The sequence below is a fragment of the Gobio gobio genome (assembly GCF_949357685.1).
Source record: "Gobio gobio genome assembly, chromosome: 22".
Classification (NCBI taxonomy): Eukaryota; Metazoa; Chordata; class Actinopteri; order Cypriniformes; family Gobionidae; genus Gobio; species Gobio gobio.
The window spans coordinates 43,378,355-43,398,601 of NC_137118.1; the positions used below are offsets into that span (position 1 = coordinate 43,378,355).

Consider the following 20,247-nt stretch of genomic DNA (forward strand, 5'->3'; position numbering starts at 1 on the left):
ACACAGTATTTTGTATTTGTATTTTAAATACATTTCCATGTATTTATGCCCATCTCTGTCAACTAGATACATGTATATTGATTAAAGAGCCATACAGGCACCTTGTGGGTAATGGCATTACAAGTGAAAATTTTAAATATATATATATATAGTTTATAGTATATAGTTTAATTCTAATGTTGTATATCAAAACATGTATTTATGTCTTGGTTTTTGTTATTGAACTTAATCTATGCTGTAAAAAAATTGTTCTTGAGAATTGTAAGCAAACTGAAAAGCATTATTGAGAACCGCTTTGAGAATTTGAATTCTTAATCAATATTTTTAGTTTGTTCTTATATCTTGATGCACTTGTTACATTTTTGTCCAATGGCACTAGACTTTGTAATACTATTATACTAACAGTCTGATGTGTTATGTGTTTTTCCCTCAGTGGTGAGAGCGGCGCGGGTAAAACCGAGAGCACCAAACTGCTGCTGAGACACATCATGGAGCTGTGCAAGGCCAACTCACAGCTCGAGCAGCAGATCCTGCAGGTATGTGCCATCAGATACATCTGCCAGTGCTCATTTGAATATAGCCACCAGGTTTGCACAGATTAGGACATCGATGAGATGTGATTTGTGTTGGGATTGCCCTCTGCGTTCAGGTGGTCGGGTGTTTGATTTACAGACAGGAAGTTGAAACTGCGCCCCACCCTTGCCACTGCCTGTGTGTATGTGTGTCAAAGAAACATGTGGTTTCTGACATATTCAAATGGTGGGTATATGGGGTGGGGTGTGTTTAATTTGTTTGCTATAATGTGTTTTTGGGATTGGCTTAAATAGCCTATGAAATCAGACATGGAGTTCTGTGGCTTTCAGTCCATGTACATTATCGTTCGTGTGCTTGCTAGCGTGATCCTAAAAGTTGACAAAATCATGTATTAGCTAGTGGTCGACCGTTATTGTTTTTTTTTTTTATGGCTTAGAGAGCAGTGTGGCTGACTTTTTTTTTAATGTTTTTGAAAGAAATCTTATACTCATCAAGTCTGTATTTATTTGATGATAAATACTGGGGGAAAAACGTAATAATGTAAAATATTATTACAATATTTCACAATTATTATTACCAGAAATGGCTTACCCCACCTTTAACAGCAAATGCTTTGTAAAAACAGAATATAACTGCACCTTTTCAGCCTGTCACCATCATGCAAACACAAAGTAGTAGGTCTTCACAGGTTTTTGCGTTCCATTGAGCTATTTTTCCTATTGTCTTTATGTGTGGTGGACGTGTTTGGCTGTTGCACTCGTGTCTCACGTCTCTAGCAGCGCCTCACTCATGAAACATCATTCTAAAAACACGGCTCTCAGGGTGTTTTCACACTTGAGTCCTCTTTAAAAGAACCGAACTCAGGCTCCTTAGATAGCCCTTTTCCACCAGAATGAACCAAGTGCTAGTTCAGAGCCAGTGCTAGTCCCAGTTCATAGTTGGTTCGACTGAGGAACCTTTTTTTTGCTTTTCCACATGCTGAGAGCCACAACAGAGTCAGGTCTTACGTCACTGTATACGTCTCATCTTTCTCAGCAACTCTAGCGAGGCAGCGGCAGTGTTGCCAAGTCTGCGGTTTTCCCGGGGAATTGGGCTACTTCATCACTGTTGCCGCGGCTGTTTTTTAGAGCCCGACCGATAAAGGATTTTTAAGGCCGATACCGATACAAATATTTGGTCACTTAAAAATCCGATATTCCGATATATCAGCCGATATATATAAAAAATAAAAAAATAAAATAACAGAAACGCGTAAAAAAACACAAACAGATTTCCCTTATACATCAGTTATTTGTAGTTATTCATGATCCCTCAGCCTCTCTAAAATAATATGATAATGCAGTTTAAAAATAAACTTGTTTGTTTTATTGTTACAACAGAACAGAGGAACATAAAATATATTAAAGTTCTGATAAATAAAATGTATAAAAATACAAACTTAAGATATGAAACTTAAAGTCGTTTGGACGAAAACACAATAGGCTAACAAAAACAAAAAATCTAAGTTACCAGTATTAATAGATGTGGTAAGCTTTATAAATATAACTTTTAGCAAGACTGGAAAAAAAAATATTCAGTTAAGTTCTAGAAGTTCTGATAAATAACAACAACAGCAAAACATAAACTATATACAGTATAAATATGAGCCACCTTATAATTACAATGTCAACTTGCTTATCCCTTTACATGCACTTTTAATTCTATCCATCAAGCTACCACAAACCATTTTCAATCATCATTTGCTGCCTGCCTTCTAAAATCTACTAACGTTACTGATGATGACTCGTGTAATCCATTATTTGACTCGTTAATGCGGCGTCTGAACGAAGTCACGCACTTTCGTTCACTCTTCACGAGCCTAACTTACGATTTACAATGCAGAGACTGGAACTACAAATATACTAGTTATAAATACAGTAATCATTACTTTATTTAGGCAGAATAAGTTTGTTGTGATTTCCAAGGCGCATTAATGTTAGCGGTCTCCCACTGATAGCCATGGCATTAGCTAGCTTTGTGGTTAGCGTCTATGATAAGTTATAATTTAGAAATATGTATACTTTTTCAAAATAACGGGCAGGGGAGAGATGATACGTCTCATGCTGTCAAACTGTCAGACTATTAAAGAAATACATTTTATTCAGTCACATTGTCCGAGGTAAAATAAGTCAGTCAACTGTAACCTAGCGTAATTACCAGCTCTCTTGGCTTACATGTAACAGCAAAACTGGACTTGGCAGTTACAAATTGTGTCATGTTATTTGAGTTAAGAGAACTGATGGGGATGTTCTTTTAACTGTTATTCAATTCAAGCAATGTATGTCTCGTTGCCAACTTACATGCACTTCAAGGATGATCTGTGTTGTGAATGCAACGCTCAGAGCGCTGAAGCTCAGCATGACTCTGCTGGATCAGCTGGTGGTGTTGCCAGCCGGCACGTTGTAGAGCGCCCTCTGGTGGACAAACTATGAAACGCCAACACTCAATGTGTTTGAGAGGTGTTTCGTCCGTTTTTTTTATTTTTTAAAAAATATTCATTTATCGGCCATCATAAATGCCGATACCGATAGTTTGGAAAAAGCCTAATATCGGCCGATAATATCGGCCCGCCGATATATCGGTCGGGCTCTACTGTTTTTCATGTCCAAGGGTTGAAGCAACCCCAATTATGTGATATTTAGCCCCGGGAATACGAATTTTAGTAGGCAACCATGCCAAAAAAACACACATTTTACCACCAAATGTGATTTTTACCGGGGAAGCCCCCCTGAAACGCGATTGGGCTTGTTTTGAGTAGCAATTGGGTGGATTTTGTTGTGAAAACCTGGCAACCCTGTGCAGCGGGAAACACAAACACACCAGGCTTGTTCGAGATGCATCGACGCTGTGCAGACTGATCCACGTATGAAATAAAAAAAAACGCATGAGTGAATCAAAAGCATAAGGAGATAGGGTTGGGCGATGTCCCCTAAATTGGCAGTTGACGATGTTTACAGTAAAACATCGTGATGGTCGATGATATCGTCGTTTGGGGGGGGGGGGGGTGTAATTATGTAAATAGGTAGATAATATACTATATCTCTTTACATAAATACAATTTTCTACTTAAAACTATCATTTCGTTATTTTTACTAACCCAAATAATGAATCATCCGCTAGGTTGCACGTGAGGGGAAAAAAATAGGTTCCTTCCACTTAAGAGTTGAGCTCTTTTTTTTTAAATATATCTCTTTACATAAATACTATTTTCTACTCTTAAAAAAATAATTTCGTTATTTTACTAACCCAGTGTTTTGTATGTGAATGCTGTTGCAACTTGCACGTGAATATTAGCTACCACAGGAGTGAAGCACAAAGCTTTTAGCCTAGAAAGAAAATAATGGTCAGATAGCACTTTTTCGTTCTGCTTTGCAATCTGGATCTGGTCACTCGATTTTCCGTGAATTTAACAATAGGCCCAGTCCATTTTATCCCAATGGACATGGACATCTCGTTTCTTTTCCTAAATCTTCACTCACGTCGCCATTTTCGCAAGGGATTATAATCGTTTCTTCCTTTCGTTTGCTTATAATTAAGTCTATTAACTATTCACATCCTTTACTGTGGTAAAGTATAAAAAGCACTGTAGGACGAATACCTTTTTACTTCAAACTTTATTTAACACAGTTTGTTCTAGTTATTAAACTTGGTTAGGCGCGTCAAGAATAGCGGTCTATTTGAAAAGCGCATTTCACACACACACACACACACACACACACACACGCCGCGGTGATTTTAGTTTCGTTTTCTCTGGCAGTGAATAATCAAACATTGCCTAAATGTCTTGCCCTTGTGGAAGATAAAATCCGCTCTTCAGAACTTTTACAACAAGTGTTGCCTTGCAACATCAGGAGAACACATGAAGATGAAGATATTCGAAAAGGTGTCTTTCCAGCTTGTGTCCCACATTCCTCTCAAAGCGCAGAGAGGTAAATGACGCATCTTTGCAGGGAAATAGTATGAATAAAATATTTTTCTAACTAATATTTAATTTTCTTATATTCTTGAGGTAACGATTATTTACTGAAAATCGTTTCAATGTTTTATAGGCTGTGTAGTTTAACTGACGGAAGTGCTAAAATAAACACGCATGCATATGGATGTTTCAGCCTCAAATGATTTCAAAATGTAGGCTATATAGGCTATATCTGGCATAGACTACAGTATTTAAAATAGCATAGGCTATATGCATTAGTTACATTCTCAATTTGATTTACAGAGCAATTCCTGCTAAGTTTTTAGTTTAACTACTATAGAAGAGGATTAGTGTGTGTCGCACTCGCAACGGGGGCGTGGCATCACGATGGTCGCGCTCCATCGTGATGTCGGTCAGCCATCACGATGGACGATGATATCGTCCATCGGCACAACCCTATAAGGAGATCAATGCTCTCGCTGGACTCGTTATCATACGGCAATCGGTCTGCACAGCACCGCTGCGAACAAGCCTTCCATCAACAATGCAAACGTTGCGTTACTATTGATTCACATGGCTTTACGATCCTACATCGGCATCAAAACAGCGAAAACACAGCGAATCCAATGCATTCATGTAGTTCGCCGTAATTTGTATAGACGGAGATTACAAACGAGCAGCAGCTGTTAGCTCCATTAGCTGCTATTTCAAAAATGGTGGATCTCAAGTTTGTCTACGTCTTGTTGACCCCGCCCCCAGCGCCTGACGTAATCGATTCTTACTTCTAGCCCTGTTCTAGCCCAGCAATGTTTTGGTGCTACTTAAAAAACACTTTTCCTGGCTCGGAGCTGGGGCTTTGGGTGTGGAAACACAAAGAACCGATTTGAAACTAGGCTCTGGCTCCGAACCAGCACCAGCACTGCCTTGGTGGAAAAGGGGTATAAGTGGACCAAGAGGTGAACCAAGTGAAAAAGGACCCAGTTCTCTTCACGTTCACACTGTACCTGAAAGAGGACTCGGATCTGGTCCACTTTAGTAGGAATGTGGTCTCAGACCCCTTTGTGTTCATACTGTTGCTTTTTGGATCTAGTCCAGTTCAATGTTTGATGGCTAACCCTATGGCCTTCAACATTTTATCCCATTCACTTACATTGTTTGTACCTCAGTAACCAAGATATTTGTTTGTAAAGATTGCGCTTTAGGTGTGTGCGCTTGTAACACCATTTTAGGGTGCTTTTTCACACCTGCCTCGTTTAGTTTGGTTGAATCGTACTAGAGTTCATTTTCCCCTTTGGTGCGGTTCGTTTGGTCAGGTTTGAAAACCGCAATTGCACTTGGGTTCACACCAAAAGCGAACCAAACAAGCGTACCGAGAGCTCTTTGAAGAGTTTGCTTTCAAACAAATTCTGGAGCGGTTCGTTTGTGGTGAGAACGTGATCCGACCTCGAACAGACCCAACTGCAAAAAGTACTGAAGATGTTGCTCTGATTGGTTGTAGGTCTATCCAATTGAGGTCTTTCCTGGTTCGGTTGAAACACGCCCCATAATCACAGCCCAACGGAGCAGCATCAGACTCATATTCTGACTAGAATTGAGTATGACGACGTCAGGCTAATGTAATCGATTATGGCCAGGGACAAAACCAGCCCACACAGTCGCAGTTTAGGAAATACGCCATGGCCAATGAGTGATGTGGATGTTGTCATGTGACTGCATTTTGGTTCGTTTCAACTGGTTCGGACCAAAGCAATCAGTGTGGTGTGAAAAGGAACCAAAAAAGCTGAAAAATGCTACAATGTATAATTGTTTGCCCTTGGTTCGGACCAAATGAACCGAACTAGAGATGTGAAAGCACCCTTAAACTGGCAAGGCGCGCATCCGCGTCTCTCTTACACAGTTCGTAAGCTGTTGAAATTGCAATAAACAAGTGTAAGTTGTGAATTAATAATTTGTAGAGATTTGCCAGAAGAAGCAGCCATGGTGAACAGCCGATTTGTACAGAGGCATCTGATGACCACACTACATTTGAAATTCGCGAAAAGAAAAATCAAGTAAGCCCAGAGCGGTTTGTGTTCAGACTACGTGTTTTTATCGAACCGTACCATATGATGAGATCGAACCGTACCCAAACCACCACCTGAGATGGTCTCGGTTAGAAAGGGGCCCAAAATCACGCGAACCGCGCTCAGACCCCTGAAAAGGACCAAGTGTGAAAACACCCTTAGAAGTTCAGAAGTTTAGAAGTAGTTCAACTCGCGTTTAATATCTTTGCTATTTTCCCATTCCACTGCCCACATCTTGTTTCTTTTTCAACTCAATATCGCATTCTGTGTGAACATAATAACTTAACTGTTATTATTGCTGTATTGTCAACATGTCTAAATGTAACGTGCTAACATTTTTATTCAAAACTGTGATTTCTCGATTTTAAAAATAAAATAATAGAATTGCATCGAAACATTAAATAGCAATGCCCCCTTTAATAGCAAATCAGGTTATTTTAGGGTAGTAGCAACAAGCTCTTTGATACATCCTTCTCAAACTTTGTATATAAATACTGAAGCGGTTTCATAGGGTGTGACTGCAATATTTTCTGACCATCTGTCTGTAATTCAACGTCTCGGGTTGGTTTGAGGAACAGATGTTTACATTTAGGGTTATTTCTGTTTGTTTCTTCATCACAGTGTCGTTTTTCCTGGTTCGGTTTAGTGTTGTGAATGTGATATGATATCATCTTTTGCTATCTGACCCTCTAATAGATCGTACCGGATACTATAAAACACATTTCCATGTTGTCATGCTCACAAAGGAATTTATCATATCTGCCACTCACACTGTGTCAATATAAACATTACAAAACATCCACGTCACATCTTTCTGATTTCAACAGCAGGTTGGCTAATTTGGAGTCGATTACACAACATTTTTTTGGTTTGATTGGTCAGAATACCAGGTGTAAACTAAGATAATACAAGTTTTCTGTGTTGCTTCAGATCATTGAAATGGAAAGAATTTGCTGACATTATTCTGAGATGCACTTTCGGGCAGTGACAAAGGTTACACACATCATGTCCAGTTCTTGACACATCATATGCATTTTTTCTATATCATCAGTTCTGATAAAATGAGAAAGTTACTTAAACATGTAAATGTCGATGTGAGTTTTGAGAAACTCTTTGAACAATTGACTGCGGTCTTCTGTAAACTCATGGTGTTTCTTGAAAACTCAAGACTATTGGTTATTTTCAATCTCCATTGATATGTGTTAGGCTGTACGTAGTCTCTGTAGTTACTAATAATTGCTGCGGTTTAATGGCCACCCCTTGTATTTTCGAAATATGGCATATTTTTACCCTGGAGTGTTTCATATGTATTCAAATGCATTTTAATACAGTAGATCTACTTTACATACATTTACATAGAGATCTACCACTTAAATAAACAATGAATGTTGTCAAAACGCTTCAGGTTTTGATTATGACAACATTTACGGGTATTTTCACACTTGAGTCCTCTTTAAAAGTACCAAACTCAGGCTCCTTTAATACCCCTTTTCCACCAGCATGAACCGGGTGCTAGTTCAGAGCTAGTGCTGGTGTTGGTTCGACTGACGGCTCATAACCGGTTTGCCTTTCCACATGCTATACCCCTTTTCCACAAAGGCAGTGCTGGTGCTGGTTCGGAGCCAGAGCCTAGTTTCAAATCTGTTCTTTGTCTTTCCACACCCAAAGCACCAGCTCCGAACCAGAAAAAGTGGTTCTTAAGTAGCACCAAAACATTGCTGGAATGCATTTGGAATTATTCAGCTTTTAAGAACAAGCAGAAGATATGCTGGTTTCTCCGGTAGTGGGCGGAGCTAATGCGCAAACGGCAATCTCATTGGCTGGCGCTCATTTATTACAGTCCCTGTTTTGATTTCAGCAACCATGACAACTTGATTAATATTCATGAACCCAGCAGCTCATCAATCCTTAGTTAGTGCGTTGTATATTGTAATTAGTAGTAGTAGTATTATCTTTTAATAATAATTACTATTATCAATTTTTTTTACAGAAACGCTGAATGACCAACAATTTCTTGCGCACCACCACCAGTCCTAAGCTAATTTAAAATGACATGGTTACCAAGTTTTAGTTCTAATTACTAAAGTTCTATAATTAAATATTGCTTGATTATCGTAATATAATATAATGCTTGATTGACTGATGTTTTGAGTGTACATTCAGATATTTAAAAAGCTCTGATATTTTACAAAGATAAGCTGATTTGGTGTGTATATAGTATATCAGTCTGGCGACTAAACTAAAAAAATTACTAGCCAATGGCGATTCTGTTGCCAAGGTGTGTATAGAGGGGTTGAGTCTTTGATGGCTGGACCTATGGCCTTCAAAATGTGATCCCATTCACTTACATTGTATTTGCCTCTATCTTGCCTCGCCTCGCAGCACAGCTCAAACGAGTTGCGCAGTTCAGTTCTGCTTTCATTTGCCATTTGATGTTTTTCATATGCAACAGAAATGGTACCAGTGCGACCCATAGACCGTAAAAAAATATGAACGACGTTACTTCATTGACGTCCGCTGACCAGAGTTGAAGCTTTCGTGGGACCGAGTCTACGCAGTAGCGATCTCGGGACCGGAGTTGCGCAGTAGAGAGCAGGAAGTAGAGGCGCGATTATCAAAAGCCCGCCCACACTCTCGCAGATGCAGAACAATTAATTATGTTGGTGTGATATAAACATTATTGGAAATGAAGAAATTAAAGCTAAAGCTCCAATCTCCTCCCCAAAATCCCGAAAAAAAGTCAGTTAGTGCCTCAGTGACAACTTCACTCAGAGAAGCCGTCAATCTCAGCTGTCAATCATGACGTCACACCCCCCGTTTTTATAGCATCAAATAACTAACTAAAACTAAACTTATTTAAAAAACGAACACTTGGAATGAAATCATCATGATAAAAACTGCCTAAAATGACAGGAACCATCTTTAGGAAACAATTATTTGAAGTGTAATTGAATTTTTTAGTGTGTCTCGCGTCCATTCTAATACATGGAGAGGTGGGGTTTAGGAGCTATACTGGGACCGGCCACCGGGGGGCGATCGAGGCGCGGAGGCCTCAGTTTCTGACAGGAGTGCTACAGGCTTGGTGCGACCTTTAACAAAATTTTGTCGCACCAGCAGGAAAAATGTATGCAAAATGCCACCATTTGGTCTAGGCCTGCACGATTCTGGGAAAAATATGAATCACAATTTTTTTTTAGCTTAGAATTGATATCACGATTCTCTGCAACAATTTTTTTTCTCATGAAGTGTAATGTTTTATTGCACACATGAACCCAAACAGAACAAATTGGCAGTACCAAGAATATTTGTTTTGGCACATAGAAGATTGCACATCACCACAAGCCTGTAAACATAGAGGCTTCAATGAATAAAGAAGAAACACTCTTTAACTGCTTGCCTTTTTGTACAATTCAACTGGCAATTCAACTAGGTTACAAAAAAAAAAAGAAATTTAACGCACTGCACTGAATATGGCTCTAAATAGGCTAATTGAAACGTCATACAACATTCAAAATAGTTGCAGGATGGTATTGAGTAGCGTTTGTCCAATGTATGGATCATCTTTAGAAATCCGTCACGTTCTACGTTGTATATTGGAACCATATCTTTTGCTAGATGGTAAGCAATGGCTTCTGTTATTTCCTTGCTCCTACTGGAGTTATGTGGGTATGGCATATTTTCTCTTTGCCTTTTGTTTGATTCGCATTAATGGCTCAATCGTCAGCAGGTTTATTAGACGCTGCCCCTTTAAGACTGAATGCAGATCTAATAATATCATATTCTCCCATTTCTCCAAACCATTTACGGCCATTTAAGACATAAACTGTGTTTAAGTGACTGCTCTCCAATCCGGTCATTTTGACATCGTCTAAGTGTTGTGTATTTGATGGTTTAGACGAGCACATGAAGCCTAATGTATAATGTGCAAGTCGGTCCGTTTCTCACACACACACACACACACACACACACACACACACACACACACACACACACACAAGCCACCTTGAAGTTGGAAACCGTGTCTCTTCTGTGGATTATTGTGCATTTAATAGTTCTTTTTATCACCAAACACGTCCTGCATTTTAGCAACAGTAGACGCTGCCTTTTACAACAATCACTGATTCTGACGTTAAGTTTAGGTTTAGGGAGAAATGGCAGAGCTGCTGCTGTGAAGGGAAGGAAGTTGCACTCGACGGAACACGGCTAGTTTATAATAGTTTTACCGCATATCTTCTTTTTATAATCCTTGGAATTATATTAACTGAGGGTGAAGCCCTGAACTGACGAGTGAAATGCGGGACTAAAAGGCGCTTTGTCATTGGCTGAGGGTGAAGCCCTGAACTATGAGAGCGGTCCTTTCAAAATAAAGGCCAATTTCTTTTTTTTTGTATTTCTTTTTTTAAAATCGATGTCATTTAAAAATGTAATTGTGAACAGGGTGAATCGAGATCACTATTTTATAACGATTTATCTTGCAGGCCTAATTTGGTCGCATTCTGGAGCCCTGGCCTGGTGAGCGTCAAGCCCTGCATATGGGCCAAAAATCACGTGAACCGTGCTTTAAACCATTATTGTGGGAACTATTAAAAGTTTTTACATGTTTTTTTGGGACTCGGAACTAGAGTGGATGATAGTGGATTTTACCGATAACTAGGTTGGACCATACTTGCCGATAACCGATAAATCAACCGATAGTTTTTACAATGGATTCTGGATTTTACAAAAAAAACATAAGTATAACAGTGCTGAACTTTATTACAAGAAATAAAAAAAACACTACTGATCCAGGAAAATGTGCTTAATTAAAAACATAAATATGAATATATTAAAATGAGAAGTTCTAACAGAACAAATTCTTCAGAAAATAATTTAAACATTTAAAATATTACAGGTCAAATGTGTTTATAACCTAGAACCATGCATGTAAATTTCATAGGTAACACTTTGCAAGTCCCATTTAACAAGGATGTATTAGCTTGCATGAAATGAATGCATTATGCAATATACATTTTTACAGCATGTATTAATATTTGAGCAATACAATTGTACCTTGATCATTCATGTTAGTTCATAGTGCAAGGTTAACAGATAAAAAGAAAAATTCTAATTCAATTTAATGTTGAAATTAACATACTAACACAATGAACAATACTTCCACAGCATTTATTAACCTTAGTTAATGTTACAAATGGAATCTTATTGTAGTGTTACCATTTCATAGGCTTTTTGTAGAATAATTGACGATTATATCATTAAAAAAACGAATGTGTTTCTGCTTTGTTTATATTTCTGTCGGCAGCATGACGATACAGTTTTCTCACATCACTAGTTTTATCATCACAGTAGCAACACATCACGTTTTTATCACATTGTTTTAACTGCTTGAGGTACTGCTAATGTTAGCTTCCTCTCAGCCTCGATGACAAACATACACACTGCTGTTCTTTCCCTGCTAATGCAGCATCTAGTCAACAAATGAATTACTTTATAATGATTTGGCAACAAGTACTTTAGTGTTCTGTATTCATACCGTTTCGCTGTTGTCGGCACTCTCTGTGCAGCGTGTTAAAGGGGTCATGAACTGCGTTGTTTTATTGTTTTATGATGTTTCCTGGGGTGCACTTATAATGTTAGAATGGTTTCTACATCAAAAATTGTCATAATTTATAAATAAAAGGCATTTTTCCTACCTTGATTTTAGCCCTCTGCTCTGAACGCTCTGTTTTAAGGGGCGTGTCCGCTGTGAGTTCAGTGTAAACGCCCACTGCTGTGATTGGCTAACGGCTTTCCGTTTGAAATAGTTTTATTCTCTCTTGTAGCGCATTTTTACGATTACAGCTCTTATGGTTAACTAATTGTGAAAAGTGTTGCATTACATTTAGATCGTGGCATGAAAGGTTGCAGTGATGATCATTGTAGCCGACCTCACACACACACACACACACACACACGTTGAGCTCATTAAAGCAGTGATCTCATCATTACAACTCAGTTTCTGTACACTAACGAAAGCTTTCATCTTCACTAACAGTGCAAACGTGATATAGTTAAGAGATTCGTTGAATAAAACGGGAGTCACCGATCAACTCTCCTGTTTGATTGACAGGTTCAACGCACGCTGCTCAAACGAGTGCAAAGGGAGCTTTCTTTGATCGCTTTCTTTATAGAATTTAATCATCTTTTAATAACAGATTATTTTCATCCTACTAAGAGAAACAACGCAAGTTGACATTTAGTCACTGGTTTGATTCACTGACAAACAGACAAAGAACATTTCAGATCAGGCATTAGAATGAACAGTTACTTACATGTTGCATTACTGTCGAGCACAGGCACTGCACAGTATTTTGTAATCCTCAACGGCATGCTTATTGCTTGGTAGCTCGATCTGGTGTAACACTAGGCCTATGTTACATGCGTGAATCGGTGGGCGGGGCTAAACAGGCAGTGATGAATTAGGCGTTGATTTTCTTCTGCAGGGGCGGTGCTTGCCTCCCTTTGACATCATAGATCCCCACTTTGTTTGCTGGGCCTGGTGTCAATAAAAGCTTTTATTGGACTAACAAGGAAGTTTTCAGTTCTGAAACTTAAATTATATTCTTATAGTATGATGACCTCTTATATGTCAAAAGCTCAAGGAAAATTGTATTTCTCAGTTCATGACCTAGGGCTGCACGATTATGACAAAAATCATAATTGTCGATTATTCTCTTGAAATTGTAATTGCGGTTTATTAATAACGATTATTCTATAGCATTAAGCCTCAAAAGTCAAATATACATTGGTTTGGTTTCTTTAAATAAAAAAAGTTCAAATATGCATGGTATTACAGTATAATGTTATACTAAAAATAAAAACAATGGGGTAAAAAACTTAAGATAACCTGTAGAGTTACCTCGTCCTGCCCAGGGACTACAGATGAAATTTAGCTTGTAGCTAATTCTGGTGTGGCTGAGTGCCATACACTGTCCCTTAAATAAACTAATAAATAAATAAATAGAAACCAAAAAAACACACATTAAGGACACAATTTTTTTTGTAATTGCGATTATATTTTATTGAACGATTACATAATTGTGGCATCCATAATTCTAATCACGATTACAAATTCGATTTATTGGACAGCCTGGAAAAACCATCGGTGTGGATTTTTGACGATAACAGATTGTTCCACCAATCAACTATCGGCGCCGATTAATCGGTCGACCTCTACTCAGAACAACAAACAATTTTGTACTATCATTGTGAAAAATGTTTATACTAATACAACAACATGAGGATGTTCTGCTAACATTTAAGTTTGAGCGTTTCTTAAAGGAAAATTGTGTATTTCGGCAACAATTCGTCAACAAATAGGTAGTTGGATAAGCCAAGAGTTTGACATGTCTGAGTGGCTGCTACAGCGTTCACAAAGGTTCCCAAACCAAACACCAATGTGTATTAACATTTTTTCTCTTGTCTCACAGTACTCTCAGTAAGACAGGATGTCTGGGGGAGTTCAGAGAGACATCTGAGAAGTTTAGGAAGTGATCTTGGCTCTCTAAAGAATTGCATCAGCCAGAACGGTTCATTCGCCAGTGTGAGTCAGGAAAATCTTGCTGTTATATTACGATCAGGATGTGATACACTCTGACCCCCATTTGCGCATGGAGTTGGAAACCTTTGCACCATGTTACTTCTCTTTCTGCACATAAGCTTCCGTATATAACACATTTCAACATCCTGTTCCTAAAATGTGTGAGGTGCTCTAAGCTTTAAGACACTTATCTTGAAGAATATTTACTTTCTGTATGTTTGCATGGAGGCGTGTTGCGTGTGTTTGTGTGCAAACTTTGTTCTCACCTCCTAAAGTGGAATAACTAGTTTTAGGATCTCCAGAACAAAGCAGAGATTCAACAGTCCAGATTCCCAGTTTTCTTTGGCTGTTGGTTCATGGCCAAAGTTTTCAAAATGGTCCCAGAGGAAAGTCCTTCCTACAAATAAAATGAATAATTAAAAACAAATGAGTCAATAGTTGGCATACAGTAAGAGTATAGAACTATAAAGTCAAAAGATAATTTGCTCTTGTTGAGAAATGAGCTCCCAATGAGATGTTTACACTTTTGATGGCAGACTGAACGGTTTAAAGGGATAGTTCACTTAGAATCACTTACTCACCCTCAAGTTGTTCCAATCCTGTATGAGTTTCTTTCTTCTGTTCTTTTGAAAACAAAAGATATGTTGAAGAATGTTGGTAATCAGACAGTTGACGTCACACATTGGGTTTCATAGTAGAAAAAACCCCATGAAAGTCAATGGGTGCCGTCAACTGTCTGATTAACAACATTCTTCAACATATCATCTTTTGTGTTCAAAATATATAACTGTATTGGGTGACCAGATATATCAGAGTGGAATACGGGATGCCCTGGCACCCTCCTCCCCACCCCACACATAAAAGTGTGTGTGTGTGTGTGTGTGCATGTAAATGACAATAACATTTAGTAGGGCTGCTGGGCCGATAAATGAGATCATATCGAATCGCGATAATGTCGATAACGATGAAAAGCTCTGGACATTTTTACTCAATATAGATTACTCTAACACCCAATCGCACAGCAGAAATAAACGCGACAACAGCCAGTCAGAACCAGTCAGCGTGCAGCTCTTAACGTGCACATCAAAAGTACACGCTCTACTGGCGAAGAAAACTCGACACGAGAAGGAAAAAATTAGTGGATAGTTGAATGTATTAAAGGAGTAATGGAATATTACAGTATTTTTTTGTGATAGAGCTATAGAATTTGTGCATTTATACTAAATGTTTTTTGGCTATGCCACTATGGTTTCTATGGTATTTGTATGAAAAACATAGATACATTTTACCATGGTAGTGAAGAGCTATATGCATGTTTTTAACTGTGGTTATCATGATCTAAATCTATGATACTATGGAAGACCAATGGTTCATTTTAATAAAACTAAAAATATAAATATTATGACCGTTACAATATTTACAGATGTCCGTGTTTTTGTTTATGAACATAAATTTACATCTGCATCCTCCTAACTCAAGCTATCACCTACATGCAGGAACTAAGACATTAATTTTTTCAATCAAGAAATGTATTTTGTTAAGGAAAAATGACTGGAAAAGTGTAAGGAATTCAAAAACGTGAAGTGTTTGTCATATTCTGACAATAAAAAGTAGTTTAAAACCACAATTAACAACTTTCACCTAGGAGCAAAAATCTGCCTTTAAATTTTAATTATCGATATCGACTGATATAATTTTTTTTTAAATCGAGATCACTTTTTGGCCATATCGCCCAGCCCTAATGTATAGCCTCAGTTTTGGTGTGAGCAGAAGAAAAGTTCGGATCATAGCCTAATTGCGTGATCGATTTCGCAGTGCAGTCAGTTGACTGAAAACTGGGCATTTCATTCTGTTATTTATGACCATAAAGTCCTTCACTTGGATGCACTTCATCAGATTCACTGACACTTGGGCCCTGTCTACACGGAGACGCGTTTGAATTTAAGGTCTTTTTGAAGATCCTCTTTAAATGTACACACGTTTTTTTTTTTGTTCTTCATGTCCGACTTGATCTCCTCCACGCTCTCCATCACTGAAACACTGATGCCGAATCCCACCTTCACTTACCGCAAGTTAATTGATAAGGAATTGTGATTTGGATGGTCATTTTGTTCTCCAAAATACTATGACGTGATTGGCTAACCTTTGATTAGGGCTGTTCTCGCGTGACCGAAGACTTCTACTCGCTCTCGGTCAGCAATAAAGACATTTTAGGAAAGATAAAATATGGGACAAAGCATGATTTCTTTTCATAATAAGTCGGGACACTACAAATCAAGCTGAAATACGGGACTTTACCGGGAAAAACGGGATGTCTGGTCACCTTATTTATGGGGCTTAGAAAATTGGTAGTTGCTTAGGCTGTCAATAGAGGGACAGAAAGCTCTCAGATTTCATCAAAAAGATCTTATGAAAAGAAAGGTCTTATGAGTTTGGATTGAATGACATGAGGGTGAATAAATGATGATAGAATTTAAATGTTTGGGTAAACTATCCCTTTCAACAATACACGCTTTACATTTTTAGTAAGAAAAACTATGAAAAAACAAATGATAGATGAGATACGTAGACATTTACTTTTTGGTGCATTCTGTGATTTTTCTGTTTAGATTCTGCCTAACATGAGTGTGTCTGATTGTGTTGAAATAGGTGAATCCACTTCTCGAGGCCTTTGGAAATGCTCAGACGGTAATGAATGACAACAGCAGTCGCTTCGGGAAATATATCCAGCTCCGCTTCCAGAACTCTTCAGGTTTGTAAAAAGATAGCAGTCTTCTCTCCGACCGTAATGGATCATATAACTTAGCAGCTTCCACTGGGTGTTTATTTACCAGTAAATCACTGTAATATTCTTCGATTGAACATTAACCTGATTTACGCTGTCTTTGTAGTCAAAGGGGCGAAAATCAACGAGTACCTCCTGGAGAAATCCCGTGTGGTTCACCAGGATGAGGGTGAGCAGAACTTCCACATCTTCTACTTTATGTTGGCCGGCATTTCCATTGAGGATAAAGAGATATATGGCCTCCTGGACCCTACACACTACCGGTGAGTCATCTGTGATGTCATGCCCTCATGAAAACCGGATCGGCAACATTGTTTACGGTGCATGTCATAGATTAGCATCTTATTCATGTAGTTTACTGGAGGTGTGTTACACGTCGCCTCCTACAGAACTATTTGTGTCACGGACGGCATGTCCTTAGTACAGTGTTCATTGTGTAAAAGGTCGATACAAAACATTGGCAGGTGATACAAAGATCTGATTGGATGAGCCACATTTGAAACCGCTCAAGGTTGTGTGTTAGTGAATTTACTATGGCGCACAAGGCCTGAGTTATACATTGTGTGCAAGAAAAGGATTAAAATATAAATGTTTCAATGTTAGACTGAGCTATTTAGCTATTCAATTGTAGCTAATTTAACTTTCCGTTTGTGTTGGGGGTCAAATATGAGAATTCAATATAGTTTTATATAAAACCTCTATTGTAACTTGTCAAAGACTTGAGAAAAAATGAACTCGTATTGTGTTCAAATAATTCTTCCTCCCTTGTTGTTTAAGGTTCCCTTTGACCCAAATATGTTCAAAATTAGCTGCACAGACACAAAATATTTTTGCTACTTGTCTATTTTCACACTAAGGTGCTATACACTGATCAAGCATAACATTATGACCTAATATTGTGTTGGTCCCCCTTTTGTTGCCAAATCAGCCCTGACCCGTCGAGGCATGGACCCCACTAGACCCCTGAAGGTGTGCTGTGGTATCTGGCACCAAGATGTTAGCTACAGATCCTTTTAAGTCCTGTAAGTTGCAAGGTGGGGCCTCCATGGATCGGACTTGTTTGTTCAGGACATCGCACAGATGCTCGATTGGATTGAGATCTTGGGAATTTGGAGGCCAAGTCAACACCTCAAACTCATTGTGCTCCTCAAACCATTCCTGAACCATTTTTGCTTTGTGGCGCCACATTATCTGCTGAAAGTGCCACAGCCACCAGGGAATACCGTTTCCATGAAAGGGTGTACATGGTCTGCAACAATGCTTGGGTAGGTGGTACGTGTCAGCATGGGCACCCTGAGCGGTCTGCGGCTATGCCGCCCCATACACAACAAACTGTGATACACTGTGTATTCTGACACCTTTCTATCAGAACCAGCATAAACTTCTTGAGCAATTTGAGCTCCAGTAGCTCGTCTGATTGATCGGACCACACGGGCCAGCCTTCGCTCCCCACGTGCATCAATGAGCCTTGGCCGCCCATGACCCTGTGGCCGGTTCTCCACTGTTCCTTCCTTGGAGCACTTTTGATAGAGACTGACCACTGCAGACCGGGAACACCCCACAAGAGCTGCAGTTCTGGAGATGCTCTGACCCAGTCGTCTAGCCATCACAATTTGGTCCTTGTCAAACTCGCTCAAATCCTTACGCTTGCCCATTTTTTCCTGCTTCTAACACATCAACTTTGAGGACAAAATGTTCACTTGCTGCCTAATATATCCCACCCACTAACAGGTGCCGTGATGAAAAGATAATCAGTGTTATTCACTTCACCTGTCATAATGTTATGTCCGATCGGTGTATATAGTAATATTATTTGTTCTTGGTTTAAAGACCCAATTTGTATTAAGATATCCAAAAAACACTAGCACAGTATTTTTTGTTTACTTGCATTATCCCAAATGTTTCCAACAATGCTTAAATCCAGAGAAATCAGCTATTTTAACCAGTGTAACGTCCTGTGTCATTGCGTCGCCTGTCAATGATATCATATCTGTGTTACTCTCGTTTTACATCTGTAGGAACCAACACCACAGATGCTTTATTATACTGTATGTGACCTGTGCTGGCAAAATGAGTCGCAGTTAATAAATTGTCAAAAATGAGTTCTCAATTTTTATTTTTGCATCCTCTATTTAAAAAAACAATATATAATTTGTTGGAATCAGAGAGAAAATAACCGAGCTACACCTGTTGAAGTCGATAGAGTCAGTAAATTGAGAAAAATTGAGCTAAAGTTTTCTGAAGTTTCCAAAACAAAATCACCTAGCAACCATAGGCTACGTTAAAATTCCTGGTAAAAACACCAAAAATTGTCTCACACCAAGTCAAAACCAAATATCTATAGGAAAAATGGTAACACTTTACAATAAGGTTGTATTAGTTCACATGCGTTAATACATTAGTTAACATGAACTAACCATGAACAACACCTCTGTTCAGCATTAGTTAATCTTTGTTAATATTATTAATAAAAATACAGCTGTTCGTGGTTTGTTCATGTTAGTTCAAAGTGCATTTACTAATGTTAACAAGATTTTAATAATGCATTAGAAAATGTTGAAAGTAACATTAACAAAGATAAATAAATGCTTTATAAGTGCAGTTCATTATTTTTCATGTTAACTAATGTTAAATAACGAACCTTATTGTAAAGTGTTACCGGAAAAATATATATTCAACTTTTTTCCTTGATACCACAATTATTTGATTATCATTATTGAAACAGACAACCTATATATTAAGACCAGCTAACCAAATGTTAATTTAAGACACAAGAGAACATGTTTGCGTGAATACTCACAAGAAAGATTTTTGAGATCATATCTCAAAATCTCAATTCTGTGTATATATCTGACTTGTCTTTATGCGCACGCTTCAGATCTGTCAGTCAGCGCGAGTAAGATCGTTTTGTTTACATCAGCATGAGTTTTAATATTTCAGTGGTTCAGTCTCATGTCATCGGGAATTCACTATGAATATTCACAAAGTTGGAATGCTGTGTTTTGAAACAATACCAAACTTGTGCTGGGAGGAAGCGTCATCGAGAAGCGAGCAGATAAAAACGGACAAGGGAAAGGTACTCCTCTCAGAAAACATACAAATAAAGATACTTTAAGATGTTTAATGGCTATTTGGAGTATTGGGATCGCTAGACGAGGGCTTAATGAACTCATTTCTGTGAAAAACCTCAAATTCAAAATTTTTCCTGTAGCTCGAAATGATCTGCATTCTGACTCATTTTGCAAGCATAGGTCACATATTATGCTAGCAGCTGTTTGGAAACCTTTATCGACAGAAAACTAACCATTTAGTTGATTTACCGGGAGTACCCAAA

At 38.4% G+C, this 20,247-nt stretch overlaps 1 protein-coding gene across 1 annotated transcript in view; it reads left to right on the plus strand.

Annotated features, from left to right (window-relative positions):
• Positions 1 to 20,247, plus strand: part of LOC307119057 (myosin-IIIb) — a 63,896-nt gene that overhangs the window by 4,269 nt on the left and 39,380 nt on the right. The window contains exons 4-6 of the mRNA XM_079805079.1: positions 434 to 536; positions 16,778 to 16,880; positions 17,020 to 17,176. Of these exons, the coding sequence (XP_079661205.1) occupies positions 434 to 536; positions 16,778 to 16,880; positions 17,020 to 17,176 (363 nt within the window). The remainder of the gene's footprint in view (positions 1 to 433; positions 537 to 16,777; positions 16,881 to 17,019; positions 17,177 to 20,247) is intronic.